The sequence below is a fragment of the Ochotona princeps genome, chromosome 22 (assembly GCF_030435755.1).
Source record: "Ochotona princeps isolate mOchPri1 chromosome 22, mOchPri1.hap1, whole genome shotgun sequence".
NCBI lineage: Eukaryota > Metazoa > Chordata > Mammalia > Lagomorpha > Ochotonidae > Ochotona > Ochotona princeps.
The window spans coordinates 1,987,895-2,014,416 of NC_080853.1; the positions used below are offsets into that span (position 1 = coordinate 1,987,895).

The following is a 26,522-nucleotide window of genomic DNA, read 5'->3' on the forward strand; positions in this document are numbered from 1 at the left end:
CTGTACTAAAAGAGGGAGCCCCCCTATGTTCTTTGGGGGTCAGGGAGTTGGGGAGGGAGGTCTCGTTTCCCCAAACCCACTTGCCTCTGCCAGGATTTGTGTCGTGTGTGTGCGTGTTGGGGGAGGTTACAGGAGAATGACTCAGCACTCAGCTTTCTCTCTTGTTCCTCCCCACGGCCTCCTGCCAGCTTGCAAGGTAAATGGTAGGAAAACTGTGGGTGCCTGCACATGTGTTGTGTGCACACACGTGTGTTGGGACTGCCACTGTGCGACAGGAGCTATACACACACACCTCACTGTTTTTCTAACCCGCACTTGAAAGATGGAGAAACGGAGGCCAGGAAGGGCCAAGGCGCAGCCACCAGGGTGGGAGGCTACCACCACCCGACTCTAGAAGCCCCAGCGTCCCTGCTGGCCCCTGCTGCCCTTCCAGAACCTTCGCTCTGCTTCCTGTGTGCATCTTAAACACAGGGCTGGTTCTCAAAGAACCACCAGTCACCCCCAGGTCGTCTGCTCCATGAGCCAGGTCCCTGAATCCGGGCAGCTGCCTTGCTCAACACAGCCTCAGCTTGCACCAGCTGAAAACCCCCCATTCAACTTTGGGGAGCAAGGTCAGGCAGGAGGCAGGAGACACCTTAGCACCACGGTGTTCTGGGCTTGCTTCCTCAGAGCCCCTTCCTGGTACAGCCAAGGAGCCTCCTGCCAAGACCCTTCCTCGGGCGCCCAGTCTGCATCGGGACTGAACCCCACTGATGGGCCAGGAGAACAACCCGGGCACGCACTCGCCGGAGCTCAGCCTGCAGTTGGATCTGCCACCTGTGCAACTGGGAGCCTGACACAGCCACGTGTAGAGGGGTCCGGGGTTCTCTGACCTGCGGGGTGGCGGCAGGCTCCCCCCGGGGCCAAGGAGGCCGCGGTCCGCGAGCTGCCCGGGGGCCCGCTGCCCGTTGCCCGCTGCCCGCGCCGGCTCCCGGCTCCTCGCTCCTCGCCGCCTGGCGCTAGGGGGCCCCCTTGAAGTTTGTAAGACCATTTCCCATCAAATGCAGAATCGCGTTTTGCTGTTTTCTGGGTAATAAATTCACAGAGCTTGTTTTTTAACCCCTACCAGGGGTTAGAATAGTTTCATAAAAAGTTTTGGTAAATTCATGGGTAACTTTTGAGGTTATATGAGGTTGTTGGTTAGAGAATGGGGAAAAAAAGGAAAAGAGAAAAACAGGTTTTTTTTCCTTTCTCTCTGCTCACGTAAGACCCACAGTCACGCACCCAGAAGGGAGGGCGGTGAGGGGCTCGGTTTGCTGGGGTTCTTTCAGAAGGATCCCCAGGACCCCGAGGCGGGGGAAGGGGTGCAGGTGGCTTGGGTCGGGGGTCCGCAGGTGTCCGGGTTCGCTCGCTCCCGGGCCCGCTGCCTCTGCCTCCAAGCCGTGCCCACCGCCCAGTGCTCAGCACCCAGGAGCCCCTGGCGGCGGAGACGGGGGTGGGGGCACATGTTCTTGTCCACTCCCCTTCCGTCCCCCCACCCCAGGCAGGCAGGTGAGCAAACACGGAGAGAGGGAGTTGGGCTGCCTAAGTAGGGGTTAAAAAGAATCCCAACTTTTATCAGATTGATTAGAAAGGAGGCAGAAAGAAAACGGCGCAGGGCGCAGTTACGGGAGGAGGCGTCGCACATTCTTGTGATTCAGAGGCGTCCGTGCACCAAGTTCATTTTTCAATCTGCCCTTAGCTGGGGGAGAAAAATAAGGAAATGATGGAAAATTGAGAAACAAACATCTCCGAGAGTGCTTTGCAACGGGGTGGGGGGGGATTGAACACTTAATAATTCCGAACACTGGTGCTTAGAAAAGCACCTTTTTGTCCATTCCTGGCTCACCAGGTGCCTGCCACAGACGGAAGGCACAACACCGTCGCTAATGGGTGTGCGCAGGGTGGTGCAAAATCACAGGAAGTTACAGCATCAGCGCTGCAACACGTTCAGCGTTCTAGCAGAGAGGAAAGGGGAAAAAAAAACTTGGCACTCAACCTGCCTTTCTCTTCCTCAACGTGTGAACCTGGGCACGACTCCTAATTAGGACGGAGGATGGCTGCCGCGTCCACCTCCTGACCCCACAGGGGCCCACACCGGGAACCTGATGAGGGAAAAACATTTGGAGGAAACACTACAAATGCAAAAGCAGGAAGCGATGCTGGGGCAGGGTCCCCGTGCTCCGGGCCAGCCCCCCACCTCGGGGTGAAGGCCACTCATTTGGGGAGTGGGAAACAGGAGGGAGCTCCAGGGAGGCCCTGCCTGGACAATGGCCTGCATAGTGCATGGGGCCCCTGGGCTTGCTCCACTTAAGGCCAGTGCTGCCCTGCGGGGAGGGTGGGGGTGTCCTCCAGAGCCCCCTCTGGCAGCATGCAGCTGTCACCCTCCAGAGATGGCCATCTGGTGTCACAAAGGCTTCTGCCACGTGCGCATACGTGTGCACACACAGCGCCTACAGCGCCTACAGCTCCACCACCAACAACCCCACCAGGCTCGAGTTGGATGTTTCCAGATGGGGCTGGAGGAAAGGACACCCTCCCCATAGCACGGTGCTCAGCATGGTCTCTGTGCCATGAGCATCTGGCCTCTTGCTTGCCACTCGGACCCTGCCTGCCTCACCTTGCCGCTAACACCCCTGGGAGCGCCCACCCTCAAGGCTTGCCTACCTCCAAAGCAAAAAGGGCCCTCACTTCTGGGCAGAGCAGGTGCCAGCCAGAAGGCCATGGCGGGGAGAGGACCCATAGTGTCTCATGGAGGGCCACATCCCCCTTTGTAGCATGTGTGTGGTTCGGGGCGGGGGGTCCACAAGTCCCATGCCTGAGCTGCTCGTTTCTTATCTTGGCTCCTGGCTCCTTTGAGTTGGGAAGTATTAGAACAAAACTCAGGCTTCCCTTGGAGGCACGCTGCCGGAGAGGGACTTTTGGAACCTGAAGGTGAGGACAGTTTTCAGAAAGCCTTCCAGAAGCAGAGCTGCCTCATTCCAGGTTTGGGGCTGAAGGAATGGGTCTCTCTCAGCATAAGTGCACGTCTCAACTCTGCTATCAGTGGCTCTGGCGTTCTGGGTGCCCACCCACCTGCCCCACCTGAGCTGGCCTCCCAGGCCCCTGGGTCTTCCTATCACTGCGGGTGCATAACTCAGAATTTGGAGCACAGCGCTCCGTTTCTGAGAGCATCTACTCGCCACTGCCATGGGGAGTGCTCGGCATTTTAGGTAAATAAGTAAATAGTGGCTAAATGCTGTGTGCTTCCACATCCAGAAATTCCACATGTGAACGGCACGGGGTGGGGGCTGGGGAAGGGTGGCAGACCCCATCGCAGCGACCCTGCTTGTGCACCCCTGTTAATGCAGGCCCACTCTCTGCTTGCCGCTCCAGCCGGCTCTGTCAGGAGCCCTCATTTGGGAGCTTAATCATATCAGCGAGCACACCGCGTTGCATTAGTAATGACTTGTTTACCAGGCTGGGCCCTCCCGGAGGACGAGGGCCACGTCCTGTTCTCACCGGCCCGTCCTCTCCTCCCACACACCGCCTGGCACAGAACAGGCCTTGGGAATTGCATGTGCCCCTCAGCCTGGGCTCCTCTCCTCCATGTCATAAAAGCAGCTCGGCTTTCCAGGCGTGATGACGGAGCTTTGGGCGTGATGACGCGTGCCACGGTCTGCGTCTGTCTCTCCTTCTGTCAGTGCATGAAATGAAAACCATGAGGTGGGTCCCCCACATTCTCAAACAGGAGTGGACAGCTGCTGTGGCTCCCTGCCTGGCCCCTTCCCCATCTCTGAGAGACCATTTCTCCCCGAGCCACCCTTGGCATGGTGACGGGTTGCACCACCTGGTCCTGGCCACCCAGCATCTCCAGAGGTTGTCCCAAGGAAGGCCGCGTGAGCCACACCAGGTCACTGAGACTTAGCGTGGGACTTGAGTAATGAAAAGTGGCCAGGCAAAGGCAAGCCCAGGGTGGCCACCTGGGACCAGAGCCGGTCCAGCTGGGCCCTACTGACATCAGTGGAACCGCTGGGTCCAGCTGGGCTGGAAGCCATCTCTGCCACGTAAAATCATCAGTTCTTCCTTCCTTCATTCCTTCCTCCCATTTCAATCGAGTCACTCTTCCTCAGAACCAGAGAACCCTTCCTAACAGCAATATGCAGGGTTGAAATTTCCGCCTCCAGCAGCAACACTACAAAATAAGATAAGCAGGGTATCTGCTGGGAATAATAAAGGTATTGGCAGCCACAGCTCTGTGAGCCTCTTCATTTTATCCCGGGGAGTCTGGAGCAGAGCCCCAAATCCCACCCTAGACCAGCCAGGGCTGGAAGCTTCATCTCCACTACTGTGCTTGTGACGAGGGCCGGGGACATGGCCAAGCAACACACCTCACGTATTCCTGCCTGTGCTCCGGTGGCCCGAGGGGCCGCTACCTTCCCAGCTTTCTTGGAGGCTGCCTACAATCAGTGCATCCATTTGTAAACTGCTCACCTGGCCTAGCAAGTTGCGCAGTTCCCATGGAAGTCCTGTGTGGCTGTGGGTCCCTGGTGGGGACAGAGCTGTCTCCAAGCAGGTTGGGACATCGTGCTCAGATCTGGAGAGTCAAACACCGCAGGTGGGACCAGCTTGCCTCTGTGGTTTCTAAAGGCTCATCCTGCCATCCCTCCAGGTTGCTTCTTCCCTCAGGCTGATGCCCATGGGCAGATGGGGTGGCAGATCCCAGGACAATCACAACGAGCAGTGGGTCTCCCACCTGTGGCACTGCAGGCCACAGCTTATACCCAGGTCAAGCAGCAAACACCAAGTTTGCTTGGACTGAGGAAAGGAGAGAGCCCCTCCGGTGCTGCTGGCGGAACGGACAGGAAGCGACCTGGAAACCAGCAAGTCTGCAAATGTCCGCGTGGCCAAGGCCACACAGACTGGACCAGACCTCCTCACAGGTCTTTCTAGATAGAGTCGCCCTCGACCTGGGCCAAGAAGGTGGGACAAAGATGTTGAGGAACACCTTGCAACATTGAAGTCCCCGACGTGCCAGTGGGAGCAAGAAAGTCTGTGTCCCTACACAGAGGGCTCTGTCCTGGGCCACAGTGGAGCAAGGCCTGCGTGTATCAGCAGGGTGAGATGACGACGTACCACGGGGTCAGCAGAGCCAAGTGTCACATATGCACACATGCACAGAGGGAGGATCTGTCATCCAAGGTATTCTAGCCCCCAGGCTGGGTCTGAGGGGCACCCTGGGGTGGGAGGGCATGCTCACCAAGCACTAGGCCTGCCTACTGTCCTTCTAATTCCCAAGTAATACGAAGTAGTATTCCTGGTCACACGTAACTGTGCTTCCCCTCTAAAGGACCATTTTCTGAGTTCTTCTGAAGCAGTAATTGCCCAGCGTGCGGACACAGTCTCCTTCTGCTGCCTCCAGCACCCCTGCCTGGCTTCCACCGGCTGCCTGGAGCAATCTTTCCAAAACCTAAATGGGACGGGGCTGGCACCATGGCATACTGGGTAAACAGCCACCTGCGACACCAGCATCCCACAGGAGCACCGGTTCAAGTTCTGGCTGCTTCAGTTTCAGTCCACCTGGGTAAATAGCACAAGGTGGTCCAAATGTTTGGGTCCCTGTGCCCCCTTGGGAGACCTGAACGAGCATGTGGTCCCTGGCTTTGGGCTGGCCTACTCCAACCATTGCAGCCATCTGGGGAGTTATCCAATGCATGAAAGATTTTTTCTTCTTCTCTCTCAAACTCTGCCTTTCAAACAAATAAATAATCTTTAAAATTTCAAACCTAAATAGGATGCTCTGGCCACTACCCCACCACCCTCCTGCCCCCATCTTGGTCTTGGGAGAAAGATCAATCAACCCCCAGCAAGATCTACAGAGCCCTGCAGGGGAGCCCTTCTTCCCTCCACACACCCTGGTCCCACTGTTCACATCACCTCCGCTGCCATGGACAGTGCACCGACAGCGAGCTCCCAGCCACTGTCTCGGGGCCCTGTGACATCACATCTGAAGATGCCACGGGATCTCTTGGCAGAGCCTGCCTCGCTCAAACGAGGCCCAGCAGGTTGGACCAAACTGGGCAAGGAGGGCAGGGAGAGCCAACGCAGCGAGAAAGCTATTCCCTCAAGACCTCAGCTGGGTGCTAACGTGACTAACGGTGCTAGAGTACCTCCAAATCTCTTTAAAGCCGGGGTCCGTGCACTTGGCTCACAACAGTTTCTGGAGAGAATTTATTTGCCCAACAATATGTGTTATGTTATTTTTGTAACGCTCCCTTGATAGCACATGACTTTCGTCTTTCATTTTTAGTAATGATAAATGGTTCTTTGCCAAAATAAATGCATTTTTTGTGAGTGAATCTCCCCCCCCAAAAAAAACCATGATTGCCTAGACAACATACCTAGTGTAACTAAGGCAGATGTGTAAGTCATGATGGCCCAAGTTCATGACTGATGGCCCAAGGGTGTAGAGATGATCCGATCCTGGCATCCGTGGGACGGCTCTGGGAGGGCTGGCAATGCATGCACCATCCTTCCTCCGCATGACCAGCCTCGACACAGGCCTGCCTTCCAGGCACTGGGTCCCAAACAATAGCCCCTAAGCTGCACTACAAAACAAACTTTTCCTTCCCTAGAAGCTCCTCTTGGCTACTTTTTGTGAATGTGAAAAAAAAAGTGGACTAATAGGCTTTTAGAAGCCATGCCAGCTACAGGAAATTGCAAAGCCATAAAATCGAACATTCAATAAAACATCTCCTTCAATCAATATGACTTCAGATGTGTCATTGGGCCCAGGGCCACACTCAGTTCCTCTTCAATGTTCCAATTTTAGTCTGTACCGGCAGAAACAGCATGACTCCCAATGTGCCCAGCAAAAGCCCAAATAATTAACCTCAGCCACATCAATGTTCTCCATTCAATGCAGCAAAACGCGTTTCTAAGGAAATATATAAGAGCACTGTTTGTACCACTGAATGTTTTCATGTATCCCGGCATCGGGGGGAGGGGGCGGGGGTAGAACAGGTCTCGGCTAATGGAACAGGCCCTTTTAACGCAAGGGATTTTGAAAACCATAATAACAAGAATAATAATAAAGCAGAGATGTCATCAGCTAGAAACAGCCGAGCGCACACACACCGACACAGGGCAGACTTCATGAGGAGATTCTTTTTGCAGTCCAGGGTCAATCGCTGTCATATTAGAACAGTGATGAGGCTGGCTACAGATCAGTTTCACAAAGAAGCCAATGTCCCACTTGAAATGCAAACAAAATCCTAAAGGAGAAGTATTCACACCAGTTCAGTGACTTGGGCAGAACCACCGCAGGGGAGCTGTGCTCTCATGGGAAGACGACACCGCGAGGTGTAAGAACACACCTGGGCACGCAATGGGTCTCATCTTGAGATCCTACCATCCGCAAACCTGCAGCTCAAAGAGCATTTTCATGGCGAGATTTGCAGCTTCTTAGCTGGCAGGGTGGCTTTGGCTGACCAGGGTCAAGGTGGCTCAAGGTGGGTTAGAGCAGTTGCCCAGAAAATGGTGCCCATCTGCTAAGCAGTCCTGAGAAGACCTGGGTGCTCCCAGGGAGACAAGATGAGAAAGTGCCCAGCGTCTTGTCACACGCTCCTTGAACTTACTGCAGCCGACCCACGCAGAAACAACTCCAGTCTCCTGCTCCATCTCCATTCACCACAGTGAACTGACCCACTCGTGTCTCATAGCTCTTTGGAAGGCTTTGTGTTAAACCAAATGGCACATGCCACCCTGCAAAGTAGGGACACCTCTTCCGTGGGGGGACTTGCTGATCACCTTCCAAGCAGGCTGGAGCGGCGAAAACCCTCTTTTTCTCCTGCTTTTATCCCATTCTGTTCAGAGCCACAAGCACAAGCCCATCCTTGTGCTGGACGTGCAGGACCTTAATTACGGGCTTGCAGGACAGGCTGTCCTTGACCCCGCCCCACCACCGTGCGGAGGAGGTGAGGACGCAAAGGGATACTGCCGCTCACAGTTCTGGCACTCTCCCCCTCCGAGCTCTCAAGTGGATGGCTAGGTGACAGCTTACGACTGTCAAGTTGGAAACAGCAGTCCTACAAAACAAGGTCCTGCCACCCCAGCCGCGGATTTCCATCACTGTGGTAACTAGCAAAGACTCCAGAAATCCAACCTCCAGCCTGCATGTATGTCCTTGTTGGCCCCCAGAAATGGTTTGGGGGACTGGTTTCTGGCTTCAAGGATGCCCCAGGTAGAGAGACATAGGTGTGCATGTCTGTTTGCGTATTCAGAGTACACTGTACATCCAGACAGCACACCGAGTGGGTAGTCCACTGCGCTAAGCACCTTGCTGAACGGAAGAGGACGTGACTTCTCAGACGGTATCAATAATAAGAATTAATAAAATGAATCTTTCAGGAAGGGACCCAACATTTCACAGAATTAAAGAATTTTGAAGGGAAAAGCTGTGATGATTAGCTGCTCGGCCTCCCAACAGGAAATCAAAGTAGCCCTTGAGTTTGGAGGTTTTGCTGGCAAACTACAAGCTAATTGTTAAAGTCAACAACAGTGACTCCAGCCACTGGAATTTTCTATTTAATATTTTCAGATTCAAGTGGACTGTAGATAGCCGGACTTGCAGAAAGTGAAACTCCGGCCCTGGAGGCGGGGTATCATACATTATCTTGGGAAAATTAACCGGAAGGGTGTGGATGGGAGTCACAGAGGGAGTTGAGGAGGATCAGTTTACCAGGAGCTGCTTTTTTAAGGAAGGTTCTCCCATCCTGGCAGACCAGCCAAGCTCGTCCCTGGGTGTCCCCTAAGGGGCGTCTGGATTGTGAAACAGACACTTGCTTCGCAAGAGATACTCAACGGCTGAACGTCACAGGACTTCCTGTCCCTGCCCCGTTCCAGGAGGCAGCTCGGTCTGGCAGATGAAGTCCACGTGCCACCACCCCTCAAGCCTGATCCTGCAGTGAGTGTGGCTGGGGACAATGCTCTTCGAAACAGCAACAGCCCTGCACGCTCTGAGCCACATTGGACCTGGAGTGTCCGTAAGTCCACCCAGCTTCACATACGCACAGGAACTTTTGTAGCCCACCTCTGCCCTTGGTGGGAACTTGGATGGAATGCACTACTGGATGCCAGTGAGGAAGAAAGTGTCCCTCACGTCATCAACACACAAGCGGATAAATTAGGTCTTTATCCTTCCTAACTCCTTTGGCCTTCCTCTTGTAGATGACGTCACAGCCAAGCCATCTGCTAATCCGAATGACTAGTACCAAGCTATTGGAATCATTTAGAGGAGAGGGAAATTACACATTTTAAAATATATATATTTCTGAAAAAACATCCTTTCTCATCATTCTAAGTTATTGACAGGAAGTGTCTTTAAAAAAAACGAAAAAAGCAATTACAACACCTCAGAGCTGGACACAAGTGTTGAAAACCTATTCTAAGTTTTCTGCTGAATTTAGTTGGCCCACAAGGTTGGGAACCATGGCTTCCCTACTTTTTAATATGCAACGATTCCCACCACCACTACCCACCTCAGGTCATTCTCAAGGTCTCTGTTGGATTCTTTCGAGTTTCCTCCAAGTTACAGTGCCTCAGGTCACCCAAAAAAAGTCACCTCTTCGTCATCTTGCCATGAAAGACTGGCCTCTTTCTGCTACTCTCCAACTTGAAAGTACACACGAACACTCACAGGCATATTCATGTGCCTTCATGTACCCAGGTATGGACTTAGTGCACACACACACACAGGTGAGCTCCCTCCCAGAGACCCAGCTCTGATGCAGGACCTGCCATGTCCCACTTGTCCCCAAGCAAGGCTCAGTTGCAGACACTTTTAAAAATGCTTGATCTGTAGACCCCCAGGCCCTCCGAGTGCTGCCATGCCCCCATGACAGCAATGCTGGCCAGTGGTGGTCAGCAGCTCCCCTGCCCCTTGTTTTCCAGGTGGTGAGGATGTGGGCATGCTTGTCCATGCTCCACCTCCCTGGCATCCATCATGGTGTCCCATGACCCTGCTAGCCATCCTGTTTCATCTCTGACACTTCAATCAGGATGGAGTCATGATCAATGGGTCCTGAGCCAAGGCTTTGGCCACATGCCGCAGGCTCAGGCCTGCCCTTGAGGACCGTCCTTCTGGTCCTTTCCAATTGCTGGGGCAGGAGGCCTTTGAAAATGGGCACTGGGGACCCAGGCATCTGGCTCAACTTGCTGTTCAAATGAGAACCATGACAGCAGGGACATCTGTCAGCTCTGCAGGACACTGCTGGGCACCTAGGGACGGGGAGGAGGGGCTGCTTTAAACAGGAATGGGAGCTGTGCTGCCAGCTGGGCTTTTTCCGCTCATTGTTTCTTGGTGCCTTCAGTTTGTTTTGGGGGATTTGGGAGGGAAGAACTCAAGAAAGGCTAGCATGGAGATGGAATGGGATTTCTCCACATAGAGGGCAGCTCAGCACCCATGGGACTCCCCCGATGAATCCAGGGGATGGGTGTGGAACCCTTCCCAGAGGTAGAGAACAGCTTTTACAGGCCAAAGGCAAGGGGGAGGCCAGGGGGAGGCCAGGTCTGGAGCCCTGAGTGCAGGTGCAATGCAGTAAAGGCCCGCCCTCTACACTGCCACTGAGACTTGTAGAAAGGCATCCTGTCACCTGCCAGGGAGAGGAGGGCGACACAGGGCCAGGATGAGGCCACACATGTCAGATGGAGGATGGAGGCCACGCACACACACCCCAACCAGCCAACCACCGGACCTTCTCCCTGAAAGGAAGTGCTGGGGTCCCATAGCCACTGCAGGTACAGGGACAATCAATGTTGTGTTAATTTGGGATTGTGACTGAATTTTCCTACAACAGTGAGAACCTTATGAGGCTGTGTATCTGGTAGCCCTGTGGGTCCCCATTCTTGCTGGAAAATACCTTATGAGGCTGTTCCACCAGCTCCCCAACTGGGGGACCGCGGCAAAGGCAGGTCAGCAGTGGTCCCTGAGGCCCAATCGAGGGCACCTGTGGATGGGACCGTCTTGTCTTTGTTTTCTTCTTCAAACAGGATCTTTTTTGAAAATGAGTCCTTGCATAAGTGGCTGACTTACAGATCTCCAGGTAAGTTGATTGTGAATTTAGTGGGTTCCCTACATCCAATGACTAATGTCCTTTGAAGAGAAAGACATAGCAGTGGTTGATCCACAGCAATATGGAGGAGAAGGTCATGTGAGGATGAAGATGAGATCAGAACACTGAGGCCATGAACCTGGGAACACGTGGAGCCACCAGGGGTTGGGGGAGGCCGGGCAGGGACTCCCCAGAGCCTTTGGAACTGCAGTTGGTATAAGCTACCAAGTTGGTAACTCCTGGCAATACTCTAAGACTCACAGATATGGCAACAAATGGGAGCACTAGCTAGCTGCTCTTGTCCCACACCACCTGCCACAGCTGTCTCAGTGTCTGCCACGCCGTCCCACAGCATCTGCCACAGCTGACGCACACCTTCCTCAGGGTTCAATGTGCACGCCCAGTGCTAACCATCTGTCTTCCCGACAGTCCCCCTTGTTGACCTTGAGCCTTCACTAACCCAATCCCCACCCCACAAAAGCTCTGTCTGCACTCCCCACATCCAAGTGTCCAAACCCCAAGCTCCCCAAGTGAAATCTCGCCTTTGCGTTCCTCCCCAACATGGGCGTGAGTGGCCTGCAGCTCCATTGAGCAGCCTACAGAGCCTCGCATAGCCGCACACATGCCCCTCACTCACTGGCAGCTAGGAGCTGCCAGTTGGAGGAGCTGAGCACGGGTCGTGCAGAACACAGTACAACAGCGGGTCACACAGTTGGCCGGCTTCCAAGTCTGTAAAACAGCACCGGGCTCAGCAGCTCCCAGCCATGGGACTCTGGGCCTGTATGGCCAAGCAACGATATTCAAGGGTGTGTGATCTCCAACACAGCCCAGCGGGCAGTTGCATGGGACGAGAAAGAGTGGAGTCGCAGAGAAATAGCCACACCATGTTCCTCCTTTGTGTCCGTCCACCCCACCCTCCCACATCCCAGCATCTCCCACGTGGATCTCAACCCTTGACTTTGCTTGACAAAACCATGCTCTCCACCTACAATCAAACAATCCATCAACTGTAGGTGCAAATGTCACCCTGAGTTACACCCTCCTGAGCAACAGAAAACCAGGCTCTTGCCCTGGGCCACCCTCGAGGGGTGCAAAATGCGTCCCCCCCCCAGGGGTAAGACAGAGTCAAGGTCAGCATGGGGACACCATCTGTGCCAGACTCACAGGGCCCTGCAGCATCCAACAAACAGCCCTTGCTTCTCTCTCTCAGCACTTTGCAAGCCAGGCTGAGGCTGGGGAAAGAGGGGAGACGAAGGACAGGTGGCAGATGGAGGTCCAGCACAGTTAAGCCCCCAGCCCTGGTGGCCCAGTGACCTGCTGCCACTTGAAACTGTTCTTTCTCCAGGACGCAGCCTCCGTAAGTCTTTACCTCACCTCTAGTGTAGGGAAGGATAGGCCTCTCACACACTCCGTGTCATTGGCAGACCCTCTGGCTTCACCTGGAGCTACTCAGACTCCCACAGACTCCTTAGCCACACATGGACCCCTCATAGCCTCCCAACAGCACTGCACCAAGAACCCCAGGAGCTTCCTTCTCAGGAGGGCTGGGGGTACAGCCATGCTGAGCTGGGGTTCTCGCGCTCCCATCTCCATGGTGTCTCCAACAAGGCCTGGCCCATGTGGCCAGGATGTGGGCACCCCTCTACTCGAAGTTCTCCCTGTCCTTGCCCACGTGTTCCATTGGCTCTGAGTGCCTCACAGTGTCACTCTTGCTGCCCTCACTGCTGACCCCTGCTGGACTAACACCGGCCTAACCTGCATCTCCAGCAACTATGCCAGGGTCCGATGCCTGTGCCTTTGCCTGTCCAAGCTGGACTTGCCCCCATGGACAGCCTTACCTGCTATGTCTGAAGAAGGCTGCCCAAAGGTCCTGGCTGGGTCTGTCCCCCGAGGTGGAGGAGGGTGGCAGCTCCTTGTCAGCACCCAGGGTGGCCTGCGCAGTCTCCTGGCTCGCAGTGGGCCCAGGCTGTGCAGGAAATCCCCTCTGTACCTGTGGGGGCAGAGAAGCACACACATGCAATGACCAGTCTAGAGGACACAGGGTCAACCTTGGGAGGAGGTCTGATGGGGTGTTGGCAGAAGCTGGGCTCCACCATCAACTAATGGATGAGTCTGCATAAGCCCTGAGACGGCATGCCTCCCACAGTCCCTTGCAGGGAGCAGACACCGCAGCACTCTTGGGAGGTTGTCCGCAGGGGAATGGTGCTAATAAAACATTTCCCATCCCACTGGGCACAGAGCAAGCGCTTGGCCAAGGCTGGCAGCTTCCATTAAAGGTTCAACTGTGTGGTCTTGGGGTGTTGTGCAGTGATGGGAATATTCTGAAATCCCCATGGACCAAGATGGTATTCCCTGACCCATGTGGCCGATAGCATTTGAAACACGGCCAGTGGCTCTGAGAACAAGAGCTGTAGAGTGCATTAAGTTGCCACAAGTGGCTGGTGACCACCCTACTGGACAGCATGGTCCCCTCTGCACCTTCTGGTCCAGTTGTCCCCAAAACAAAGCCTTCCCCTCATGGAGGCAGACCACAGCAAAAAGACAGAGACCCATAGTGCCGCTACACAGGATCGGTTTCACACACGTTCCTATCCCTATCGTCGCACACTCTCTGTAGCCCCATACATCATGCTTAGGGTAGAATTACATGCAGTGTGTAAACAGACAGACAGACATGTGTTAGCAGACACTCACAATTTGTCACTCACAAGGAAGGGGAGTACCAAACAGACCAGCAGTCTAGTCTAGCGCCCCCACTGGCTGGTGGAAGAGCAGCTGCCACTAGCCTAGACTTGAACAAGTCCTTTGCCCTCTTCTTGTGAGCCTCTTTTCTTCCTACCCTCCCCACAACTCCCTCCCACCTCCCACAGGCCCACAAGGGCTGCAGGCGACAGTGAGGCCACCTGCTCAGCCATCTTCCTTTCTCACTTGCCTGAACCCGTGCCAAGACCCAGTCACGGTGGCCTGATGGCCAGGGCTGCCAGCAGAATTTCAAGTGGGATCTGCAGGATGCAATGTTCTTTGTGGGCCCAGGGTTGTTCTGGCAGCCATGATGAGAACGTGACTCTTGGGTCCCCCTCATCCTGGCCCTGCCACCTCTCCTGCAGGGGCTGGGGCTTTTTTTTTCTGCAAGGGAGGAAAAGAGGAGGAACCTGGCTGGCATTGTTCGTCAAGCCCACAGGTTTCCCCCAGAGCTGGCAGAGCCAGAGTGAGGGCTGACAGACCCCCGAAGTAGTCGGGGGTCCTGTGGGAGCCCTGGGGAGAATGAGGTTAAGTGCAGATGGGAGTGGAGGGAGGGAGTAGGGGCGTGGGGAGACTGCTTCTCCTGCACTCGGGGCTCGCCCTGCTGCCCATTGGTTAAGCACAGCACATCTGAACAGCCTGGGGGCTTCATTTCTGCACAATGGTCACAGGTGGGCAGACTCCACTCAATCGAAACAGCTGGGAGACTGATGGGAAAGGCCCAGCCCTTGAGTTCAGCTCTCACAAAATGGAATCTGGGCCCTGTTACCATTGGGGCGCTGAAAACCTCAACTTGGCGTGGTCTCCGAAGCAAAATCTTCTCACGTCTGGGCATGAGCAGCCAGTCTAATTCCTTCTCTCCTGTGTGCCCCTTCTGCTGCCAACTGGAGCGGCACAACGCTTGCCCTGGTCCAGACTGGTACTATAAGCTGGATCCATGAGCCATCATGCTCTGCCCCAGACATGCGACAGGTTCCGGGAGCTCATCAGAGCCCCGTTCCTGGGCTGCACATTCAGTCCTGTCCAGGTGGACTTCCCGTGACTTCCCAGTCACTGGCTGCTCCTGCAGGGTGTGGGGACCCAGCCCCAACACCTGAGCAGGCAGGGCCAGGGGCTGGGTGTGGCAGTCCTTGTCTCTCCCTTCTCTGGGCCTCTCAGGGCATAACAAGCAGAGACAAGCAGATGGCTGTTAACCCTGCAGTCTGTCTGAGCTCTGAGGCCAGGTGACCTTGGGGTCGCCTGGGTCCAGAGACCAGGCTCTGGCCACTGAGCCTGCACCACAACGTGCTGGCAAGCAGGGCCACAAGTGCAGGGGGCAGACAAGCCCCGCCCAAACAGAAGCATCACGCCACCCGGAAGCCCCCTCCTCAGAGAAGCCGCCCTGCCTAGCTTGCTCCCAGGTACTGCCCTCTCCCACGGCTGGCCATCCAGGTCTGCAAGAACTCTTCCCCCCACAGCCCAGCCCCCATCCCCATCCTTGACAGGGAGCTACACAGTTCATTGATCATGGCGGAAGCTTCCTAGAACCGGTCTCTGAGTACTTCCTGTTGTACAGCTCTGTACACAGCTACAAATTAATCAATAAAATCCAATTCCATGGTCCAGCGCTTGCTCTGGGCACCACAGAGAAACACGGCTGGTGAGAGCTCCGAGTTCCCAAGTCTCTCTTGAATGTCAGGGTCATGAAGCATTCGAGTATGAAATTGTGTGTGTTCGTCCATTACTGCCCTGAAGCAGGACCCCAGGCTTGCTAAGCCCTCTCCTGTAACTTGTGCAGTTTCATTACGAAAACAGCCGTTTGCATTCCAGGGCAGGATTGGAAGGGCCAAAAGGAGAGCGGAGTGAAGCAGGATGGAGTCCTGGAGTCCCACCATAAGCTTCGAGGATGGATAGAAGCTAGTGACTAGGCACAGCGGACTGCAAGAAACAGGAAGGGATGGATGGTTTTATATCTGCATACATGTGAGAGAGAATACAGAGAAATCATTTAGTCACTTATGTGAGAGAGTTCACATTCACGCAGAAAGAAGTGGTTTCATTTAAGCTTCAAGAACTGCCTCCTTTCCACCTCAGCTTGCTGCAGCTACACAGCCAGGTGGCTCAGGTACTGGGGCCCTGCCACCTGCACAGGGGCTCACGCGGCTGCCTTGCCCAACCCCAGCTGCAGGTATCTGATGAAGAGCGGACAGGACATTTCCTCTCCTTCTATCACTCTTTCAGATAAATAGGAACAAAGAAACAGCAACCATAGCAATGAAAAACCTGCCTAAAGCCAAGAATAGTACCTGTGGTGGTACTGACCAGGTCTCCCTAACCGAAGCAAAGCAAACATTGACTGGGGAGATATGTCTTCAACTCAAACCTCAATGTCTGTCAAATCCCAGCACCAGTGAGGACATCAGGACTGAGAGTGGGCATGGGCACCTGGCACAGATGCCAACACTCACAGGTGCACATTCTCAGAGACAAAATAGTCAGTGTGGTCTTTTAAAGAGTTAAATTAAAATAACAGTCCTGAGGAAGAGGTTATAAAAATGCTCAATTATTTGAAAACTAAATTATAGGGAGTTTTTGGAAAGAAAGCATTAATAAATATTTTAAATTACATCAAAAACTCAGACAAGCAATGAAATCCAAGAAGTAAAGGAAGAGGCTGTTGCAGTAGTGGACGCCTTTAGTCCAAATGGTGCAATAGTAACTGGATTTACCAGCCCAAAGAAAATACTAGGAAACGTGTGAAGCCAGGGCTTCAGGGTAAACATCAGCCCTTACACAAAAATCCAGGGAAGTGGATCACAGAACAGAGTGCAGAATCGTCAGGGGTCTAGGGCAATAGCTTAATGGCTAAAGTCCTCACCTTGCACGCACTGGGATCCAATACGGGTGCTGGTTCATGTCCTGGCATCCTGCTTCCCTTCCAGCTCCCTACTTCTGGTATGGGAAAGCACTCAACAATGGCCCAAAGCCTTAGGACTCTGCACCCATGTAGGAGACCCAAAGGAAGCTCCTGGCTCCTGGTTCCTGGCTTCAGATCAGCTCAGCTCCAGCTGTTGTGGCCACTTGGGGGGAGTGAACCAGCTGATGGAAGATCTTCCTCTCTGTATCTCCTCCTCTCTGTATATCTGACTTTCCAATTAAAATAAATAAATATTTAAAAAAGAAGAAGAAGAAGAATGCAGACTCCTCAAGCAGAGAACGCCGGGGGCACCCTGGTGGCTGGGCTTGGGCATGGATAGTTTTAAGTGACATCCAACGCAAGACCAACAAAGAAAAAAAGACAAATTGGATTTCATCCAAATTAAAGATGTCTGCTCTTCCAAAGACACTTTTAAGAGTAAAAAGTCAAACCAATGATTGGCTGGAAACATTTGTGAATCATGTGTCCAATAACGGGTATACAGAGAACGCCCCTTCTCACTAATATTAAGAAAAAAAAACAACACTGTTAGTAGGAAAAAGACTGAAACAGACATTTCGCCCGATGAGCACATGGAAAGGTGCTCAGTATGTCCAGCTGAGAGGGAAATGCCAAGTCGGGCTCTACCGAGAAGCTGCTACCTCTTCAAGTGACAAGACTAGCAAGCAGAGGCGAAGATGCAGAGACCCTGTGTCCACGGATGCACAATGATCCCACTGCTCAGGTCCTGTGAGACTCCTGAACATCCAGGATGGTCTCCTGTGACTTCCTCCTTACAAATCCAATGCACTGCCATCTGAGCCTGTACGCAGGAATGTTGATTTGTTCCATCCAAACACGGAAAGAAACTAAATGTGATGTGAAGATAACTTGCGACACATCCACCAAGAGCACACTACTTCGCGATAGTGTAACCACAACAAAATTGTGAATGAACCTCAGCAAACTCAGACACACGAAGGTCTTTGCCCTCTATTAGGTACCAGGAGCACAGGGGCTAAGTCACCCCCATGCTTCATTATCCTTGCTCTTCCGTAGTTGCTAATTTTCCCACACATGGCATACATTGCCTGCATAATTTAAAAAAATAATAAAAGCTGTAAATAATTAACATGCTTGCTCTCTCTTTTCAGGACTTCAATTGAAGGAATGTTTTTCAACCCGCTTATTTCAAATATTTGCAGGATGTCTGGCCAGAGAATGGCACCGTGGGAGCACCCTCAGGGCTGTGTGGTGCTGACTGTCGGGAGGCTCATGCAGCCCCCCAACCCAGACTCTGGCCCCCACCGATCAGAAGCTCCTCTGGAAGGTCGGGGATGCTGCGAGCATGCTGTGCCAGCAGGGGTGAGCTAACTGGCAGCTCCAGAAGCCAGCACAGCGGCCCCCCGGCCTACCTCGTGGGGTTGATCCTCAGCTTGTTCTGCTTGCTGCTTCTGCGTGGCGCCTTTGCCCTCCGTGGAGGCCGTCCCTTCTTCCCTTCAGGCTCAGATGCTGGGTGGTGGGATGTCACCCCTGGGAGCATTGGGTGGGAGAGCTGAAAACAGAGGCATGTCGGCATGGCACTGTGCAAAGCCCCAGTGGCAACAGAGGGATGGCGCGGGGGCTTCTCACCACAGACATGCAGCAGTGGCCATTGGCCACCCGGCCAGGCAGAGCGTCCTGGTCAGACCTTCTGGAACCTTACTGGGCTGAATCACAGAGAAGACTGGGCCAACTCCTGCTCCCTCCTGCTGATCCCTCCCCAGGAGTCTCAGCTCTAGGAGGAAGGCAGGCCAGGCTGGACCTTGGGTCCCCACCCCCACAGCTCCCCAGCCCTATCTAAGCACATTCCTTATGATCCCTGCAGGCTCCATCTGGGAAGAGCAAAAGCATTCTCTAGGCTCAGGGCACCAGGCCCCTGTGGTTGTCTGATGGGGGCGGCCCAGAGCCAACGCTCCAGGACCCTTTTCCAGTTTCCCAGCCCACGCCTTTCCCAAGCAGGATTCAGGCCTGAATGGGCTCACACTGTGAGAGATGGGAGCTACACGTGCAGCACCAGGTGAGAGCACCCTTGCGGTTCCAAAACATCCGTTTGGCCTCTGCTCCCAGGAATCCCAAGGGAGACCGGGAGTGCACATGGGGCAGGATTATCCTCCAGGGCCCCCAGGATAACAGCTCTCTCCTTGCAGAGTTTGTCTTAGTTTATTTTGTCATGATGTTTTGTTTGCCCTAATTCTCTGGTTTAGAATCTTGGAGCTCTCCTGAGCAATGCTTCATTTCACTTTGTGTTTCTTGTCCGCAAGCTCAGAGGGCTACATCTGGTTACAGATGATCTCTCAGCAAGTCTCAAGGGAAACACCTCTTTCCTTGGACATCTGTCTTTGGGGGCCGTGACGTAGCAAGCTAAGCCTCCACCTACAATGCCGACATTCCATATGGGCACAGGTTCTAGTCCCGGCTGCTCCACTTCCCATCCAGCTCCCTGCTAATGCTCCTGGGGAGGTGGTGGAGGACGGCCCAAGAGCTTGAGACCCTGAACCATGTGGGAGACCCGGAAGAAGCTCTTTCCTCCTGGCTCCTAATTTCAGCCAGCTCAGTCCTGCCTGTTGCAGCCATGAGGAGAGGGAACCAGTAGATGGAAGATCTCTGTCTCTCCTTCCTAGCTCTACCTTTCAAATAAAAATATTTTTAAAGATTAAGAAAGAAGAAATGTGTTTTTTGCCGCTTCCTTTTGTTTGCATTTCCTGCCCTACAAGTGGTCCCGCAGTGCCCTCAGTGCCAGCTGGGAAGTAGTGATCATGGACAGCAGAGGACATGAGGGACAGCCCACCCTTTCTGGTCTTGTTGAATCTTGCCTGCTCCACATCCTCCCTCGGCATGTGGGCCCCGGGCCATGCTGGGGCTTACCTTGGGCATCAGGGCCAGCTCTCCTTCTCCTCGGCGTGTCCTGGTCCACTCCTCCTGGCCCACAGGCTGGGGGTTGTGGCCCTCCTCGCAGAGGGCGCCTCCAGGGAAGTGCACGGCCAGGTACACAGAGGCGGCCTTCTCCTGTTGCACAGGCAGCGGCACGCTGCGGCTCAGGCAACACCACGTGAGCTGGGGCTCCATCCTCAGCGAGGGGAAGGTGCTGGGGTCCCTCAAGTTCCTGGGGTTCCCTGAGTGAGGAGACGAGGCCAGCTCAGGCCAGCCTGCGGCCGTAGGGAAGGTGCCAGGCTTCACAGGGCAGGGGAGTGTGAGCTGCAGGCCAGGCCCTGGAGGAGGCTCTGGTAGGGCATTCCCAGGCAGCCTGGCCAGCCCCAGACTGGAGGCCCAGAGATCCGGGTAACTCCCGGAGGGCCTGGTGCTTGCTGAGGGGCAGGGATGGCTCAGGGTGTGGGGCCCCACCTCGGCAGCCTGGACAAAGGAGGGGCTGAAGGAGACTGCCCCGGCCCCCCACTCCACTCCCACTTGCTCCTTCTTCCTCTGGGCATAAGCCCTGGGCTCCCGGGAGGCCCACGAGATGCTGCCAGCCTGCCCGGGGGCTGGGCCGGTGGCTGAGCTGAGAGTCAGGGCAAGTCCCATCAAAGACGCCCGTTCCTTGGGCCCCCCACTCCTTCCGAGGGAGTCCTGGTCTTGCCAGGGAGGTTGGGAGCCAGACAGGGATGGGGGTGTCTTTCGTTGAGGTAGCCTAAGGAGGTACTTGGGGGGAAAGGCGTCGTGTGCTGCGGTCCGAGGCTGGGGAGCCATCGCGCATTGATGGCCAGGGCCCATGGCTACAGCGTGCTGGGTGGACTCTTCTGAGGAGACGCCAGGAGGCTCCAGGGCCTCATCCACCTGCCTGACACTGCTGTGCAGCTGCTCTGGGGTCTTCTCGGAGCCACTGTCCTGCTGCAGGGACCCTGGGGAGGCAACTCTTGCGGGGACCCCTGGGGTCTCTGCCACCAGCGGCTCTGGGTTTCCCAGCCCCTCCACCTTGGGCTTCTTGCGCTCTGAGGGGAGATTCAACTCCCCGGAGCCACTGCTGGGCCATCTCAGGATGCTGCGGGCCGGGGGACCCGTGTCCTCCACGCTTCCTTCCTGGCTGCGTTCTGGCAAAGCAAGCCTGGAGGCCTCCAGCTCCCCTTGTTGGAGGGGGCCAGGGGCGGGGGGCACCTCCAGCCTCATGCTTGGAGGGAGCAGGGGGTTCCTGCTGGCCGAGCAGGGTTGGGCTTTGCTGCCCGGCGATGGAGGTGGCGTGGCTCTGGTTGTCCTACAGTGTCCATGGGCCCCCGCTCCAGCCCTTTCCTCCCCCAGCTTTGGGGACTTGGACCCCAGGGATTCGTCTGGCTTGACACTTCCAGAAGCGTGCATGTTGGCCGGGGTCTCCCTGTTCCGGGCTGTTCCTTGCTGGCCCCCGACAGCCTCTTCCTGGGGAGGGGGAAGGTCTGCTCCTGTTCCTCCTCCCCCACTCCCCTCCCCGGCTCTCGGGCCCCCGTGGCAGCTGCTCTTGGCTTTCTGGTAGAACCTCTGAAACGTCTCGTGCCCATACACCTGCCACTTCTCCTGGGAAAACATCTCCAGCCGCCTCTGGCCACTCCTCCTCCGGCCGGCCACTCTGCCCTTGCTGGCGGTGGCCTCTCCTGGGGTGGCTCTTCTCACAGCTGCCTCCTCTTCCGGGCCCAGGGGGTCCCCAGCAGGGGTCCAGGGCAGATCCTCCACAGCAGCCTGTCTGACCAGAGCACGGGGGTGCCCACTGGGGATGTCAGCCAAAGTCAGCCCTGCACGGTACCCTGAGCGGGCTGGGGCGGCCCGCCTGGGGCTCAGCGGCCGGGGCTGCTTGACGGCCCCTGTGCCCTGCGGGTCGGCAGGTTCCGGCCAAGTCCTGGAGCCCTCGACGGAGGGCAGTGAGTTGCTCCTGGTGACAGGGATGCATTCCACAGTGGTGGAGAGCTGAGTGGGGACAGAGTGGAAAAAGAGGGGCCGTGACTTGTCCAGAGGTGCCAGGGTGGAACGGGCTGGTCCCAGGGCGGCCTTCCGGCGGCCAGGCTCCAGCGCGCGGATGTCGAAGTGAAACGATCCCTTGTAGGTGTAGGGCGTGGGCAGGTCGATGCTGCCCTGCTTGGAGAGGACCGTCTTGCGGGGCCGTACGTGCTCCAGCTGGGGGTCGCCGACCACAGCCTGGTTGTGCGAGATAAGTCGAGTGATGCGTTCCTCCAGGCGCTTCTTCTCCAGCTCCAGGCTGTCGCCTGGCACGCGGGACTCCGTCTGGGGCCGCCGAGTTCCTGTGCCGGGGCCTCCCTCTCCCTCGGACTCAGTACTGTGCTCAGACAGGCTGTGCAGCGGGCTGGCTGCGGGCGGCGGCTGCTCAGCGCTGTCCGAGCGGGACAGGTAGCCCGAGTCGGTGCTCTCACACTTCCTCAGCCGGCCCTCGGAGCCCCTGGGGTCCCATGGCTTCTCCGACGGCGTGGCCGGCTGCTGCAGGGAGCTGGGCCTCTGGTCCTGTGACGGCTGTTGCTGCTGCCAGAGCTGCGTGCTGCCCGGTGGCAGCCTAGGGCTCAGCACGGGGGTCGAGCCCAAAGGGGCCTCCCTGTCGGTGGGTGCGGGCCCAAGGGGCAGCTGGGCTTCCGGGGAGAGGGGTCTTTCCTGAGCCGTCTCTGCCATGCTCACTCTGGAGGACTCTGCTACCTTGTCACCCTCCTCCGGGAGCCCTGCCGCGGCCCCCTCAGACTCTGAGGACAGTCGGGAGTTGTTGAGGTGCGTCTGCGTCCTCCGGTGCTTGTACAGGTTGCTCTGGGTCTTAAAGGCGATGCGGCAGGTGGTGCAGGGGAAAGGCCGCTCACCCGTGTGGGACCGGATGTGCTTTTCCAACACGCTGGGCTTCAGGCAGTCGCGGCCACAGTGCGGGCACAGGTACTTGCCGGCATTCCGCACCTTGCCCGGGCTGCCCAGCGCTGGCCCAGGGCCAGGCGACAGCACCGGCAGGGCACCCACGATGCTCACGGTCCCCTCAGTCTGCAGCAGGGGGCTGAGGATGAAAGGCACTCCACCCCCGTCCAGGCTGCCGGCTGTCACCAGTGGGGCACGTGGCTGCAGGCCCCCCGGAGGCACAGTGTGGTACAGGGGGATGGGCAGCGCCTTCAGGAACACGGTGGGTGCCAGGCCCTGCTCTGGCGGCAGGAGCAAGGGGCCCAGGGTCAGGCGAGGCGAGGCCTGCCCACCCGGGGCCCCTGGGCGACCAGGCACAGGAGCGGGCTGCTCTCTGGCAGATGGGGCAGGGCAGGTGGGTTCTGGAGCCTCCATGCCACATCGTCTGGGACACTGGACAACCTGCGGGCAGCAAGAAGGCTTTACTGTGTGTGCCTCTCCTCTGCCTCCCTCCCCCGCTAAGGCCTGACAGCCACCCTGGCCGAGGGCACCTGAGTCCATCAAGCACACCATTGACAGGTGGCAATGCAGGAGTTAGACCGGGGCTGGGGGTAGCCTGTGGGCCCAGGCAGGACCAGCACCGTGCTCACCAAGAGGGAACACTCCCTGGGCGGCAGATGACAGCTCAAGTGCTCAGGTCCTTGTGCCAGGCCGAGGCCTGGACTGCATTTCTGGCTCTCACGTTCTGTCCAGCCCTGTCCCAGTCAGCTGGAAGATCTTGGCTGTCTCGCCCTCTCCCCGTCTCTTTGCCTCTCAAGTTAACCAAGACCATCGCATCCTTTCATGACAGTTCTTCGCACCTTGCCACCTGTGAGAATTTCTGGCCTCATATAATCTGGGGTCTTACGATTTTTAAGAAAATATTTTTTTAAAAAAAGATGTATTTATTTTTATTGGAAAGGCAGATATACAGAAAAGAGGAGAGACAGAGAGGAAGATCGTATGTCTGATGGTTCACTCCCCAAATGGTCGCAACAGCTGGAACTGAGCCTATCCGAAGCCAGGAACCAGGAGGTTCTTCTGGGTCTCCTACGTGGGTGCAGGGTCCCAAGGCTCTGGGCTGTCCTTGACTGCTTTCCTAGGCCACAGGCAGGGAGCTAGATGGGAAGCAGGGCTGCCGGGATTAGAACCGATGCTCATATGGGATCCCGGCGAGTGCAAGGTGAGGACTTTCACAGCTACACTGTTGCGCCAGGCCCAGGAAATATTTAAAAAAAAAAAATTATTTGTTTGAAAGTCAGAGTGGGAGAGAGAGGTGTTCCACCCATTGGTTCACCTCCCAAATGGTAGCAATGGTCAGGGCTGGGCCAGGTTAAAGCCAGAAGCCAGGTGCTTCCTCCAGGTCTCCCAAGTGGGTGCAGGGACCCAAATACTTGGGTCATCATTTACAGCTTTCCAGGGAGCCAGAGCAGAAATGGAGCATTCAGGACATGAACCAGAGCTGCTTCGCTGACCTAGGACACTCGGGTCTGACCCCACAGCCAGGCCAGGCTTCCTCACTTTGCCCTAAGGCTGTGCCGACAGAGGCTCCAGGAAGAGAGTGGGGGGTGAAGGCTGCCCCTCCGTAGGGCGGTTTTTTCCAGCCTTGGTGATGGCGCCTGCTCACTGCTGCCAGCCCTGAGGCTGAGCACACCCTGGCCTCGCACTGCTCCCCGCTCCTGGAACCGCTCCACCGGCCCACGCTTTGCAAGCAGCCCTCTCAGACGTCTGCCCAGATTCCAGCTTGCCTGTGGACTCTGTGTGAGATGGGCACTGGGGTTCAGGGCACGGGTGTGTTTTCCTGAAGTACAAGAGCTTCCCCTCACTGTACTGGGCCTCAGGGTTCTTTGCAAAGATGAGACGGCTTGAGTCAGGCCCACGGCCACGGCCACCGTCCCAAGGTCTGGCACCAGGCCGAGGCCCCTCCCCAAGGCCACTCCAGCACCTGCCAGCACCAAAGACACACGGGCCTCCATTACAGCTTCACCACAACTAGCTCGGCGTGATGACAGGACTTGTTGGGCTTAAACCAATGAGCAGGCCCAAAGAGGGTTCGCGGAGTGCTGCGAGCTTAGGACGGCGAGGTGGAAAGCATGTGCAGGAACAGCCGGGTGTTGGCAGCTTCTGGCCTGCGGGGAGTGCCACCTCTGGCCAGCCCTCCTCCAGGCCTCAGGCAGCCTCACTTGATACCTGGAAAAGCCTGGGTTCAAATCCAGCCATGCTGGTTCCCCGCTGAGCAGCTCAGTAGGTTCTGTCAACTGTGGGGTCCTTGCTTGTAAAATGGGGCGGGACAGGCATGTGGCTCGGCATGCCAAGTCCCACGGCAGGGCCTGGGTGTGAGACATGGCTCCACTCCTGACACAGTGTCCTGGGAGGCGGCAGGGGACAGCTCGAGTGGTGGCCCTGCCAACCACGGGGGAGAGCCAGGCTGACTTTCCGGCTCCTGACTTAGGCCTGAGCTAGCCTGCCCTTCGCAGGCACTGGGGATGCGAGCCTGCAGATAACATCTCTCTCTCTCCTCTTCCCTCTTCCTCTCCTCCTCTTTACCTTCCCAATAAGTAAAATGTGAAAACAGATACATAAGATCAGCAGAAGGTAAAGGAGACGTCTCCTCAATCCCACCATTGCATACTCTCCTGAGACTCATGCGCCTGCCTGTGACACGTCTTCAAAACCTTCGCATAGGCTCCACTCCATGTATGCCAGTGCTTCCAGCAGAGCCAAGGCCAAAGGACCCGGGGCAGGAAGGTGCCCAGCCTGGCTCACAGAGGATGCACTCCCTGGGCTTTTGTTTCCTCACCTGCACCCTGGGGAGGACCAAGTCTTGCTGCAAAGTACCCTGCAGTGACACATGCTACAGGCACGTGCTCGGTTAAGCAACAAGGAAGAGGCCCACACTGCCAGGGACTGGGGCCGAGATTCTCCAGGGGTAAACAGCAGAGTGGAGCACCCCGTGGCTAGCTGGAAGGCAGGGGTGGTGCACCCCGTGGCTAGCTGGATGGCAGGGGTGGAACACCCCGTGGCTAGCTGGATGGCAGGGCTGGCCAAGGCAGGGACTCAGGTCCAGCAGGGACTTCCTCCTGCACTTGGAGGATCCCCTCTGCTGGCAGCCATGCAGTCCCAGGGCCACACTGCAGACGGATCACTGCTGACAGCCTGGGGCACACACAGTTCCAGGCCACATGGTTGTTTGTGATGTGAAACAATGTAGCTCAGAATGCTGTATTGGTGATGGTTATTGTTTTTACGTAATTACAATAATCAGCCAGGCAAATAGCAAACAGATGCAATCCAGAATTCAAAGAAAGAGGAGGAAAGGAGTCCCAGCACTGACTGACGTGCTGCCGAGACTGGTCAGGGGACCTACATGCTAAGCTGCCCATTTGGAAACAGGACTGTGGGCAGACACTGCGGACCCAGTGCAAGACGCACTTGTGTTACGGGGGCCTCCGGACTTCACTCAGCAAGGGATAGCCTCCTGGGGCCCACCGGGCAAGAGGTCCTGCCACTCTCAGCTCTGCCGTCCTGCACTTGTGTTTGAAGATCAAGGTAGGTTCCACATGCATTCCAGCTCAAGGAGCTGGATGCAGGCTGACAAGCAGAGTGCATGGCCGCCAACCACGCACGCCGTGAAGGCTGCCTGTGCTTCCGAGGCTGGCCCAACAGCTGCCTCCAGCCTCCCTGTCCTGTGTGGCTTGTAGGATATGGCTTTCACGTCACAACAAAACTTTGAAATCCATCCACTTTGTAGTATCCTTCAGCAACTTCACTAAAATTTTTCTTTTTTCTTTCCATGCTGCTTGGAACACAGGGAGAGAAACAGAAACATTCCACCTGCTAACTCATGTCCTAACTCCCTGCTCTACAGCCAGGACTGGGCCAGGCAGAAGCCAGGAGACAGTCGCTCCATGCAG

At 56.0% G+C, this 26,522-nt stretch overlaps 1 protein-coding gene across 1 annotated transcript in view; it reads right to left on the bottom strand.

Moving 5' to 3' along the window:
- ZNF831 (zinc finger protein 831) overlaps window positions 1-26,522 on the bottom strand; it is a 55,155-nt gene that overhangs the window by 18,627 nt on the left and 10,006 nt on the right. Inside the window, exons 2-4 of the mRNA XM_058679872.1 lie at window positions 19,654-23,031; window positions 18,162-18,301; window positions 12,947-13,098 (exon numbers count right to left, since the gene is read on the bottom strand). Of these exons, the coding sequence (XP_058535855.1) occupies window positions 12,947-13,098; window positions 18,162-18,301; window positions 19,654-23,004 (3,643 nt within the window). The 5' untranslated portion in view covers window positions 23,005-23,031. The remainder of the gene's footprint in view (window positions 1-12,946; window positions 13,099-18,161; window positions 18,302-19,653; window positions 23,032-26,522) is intronic.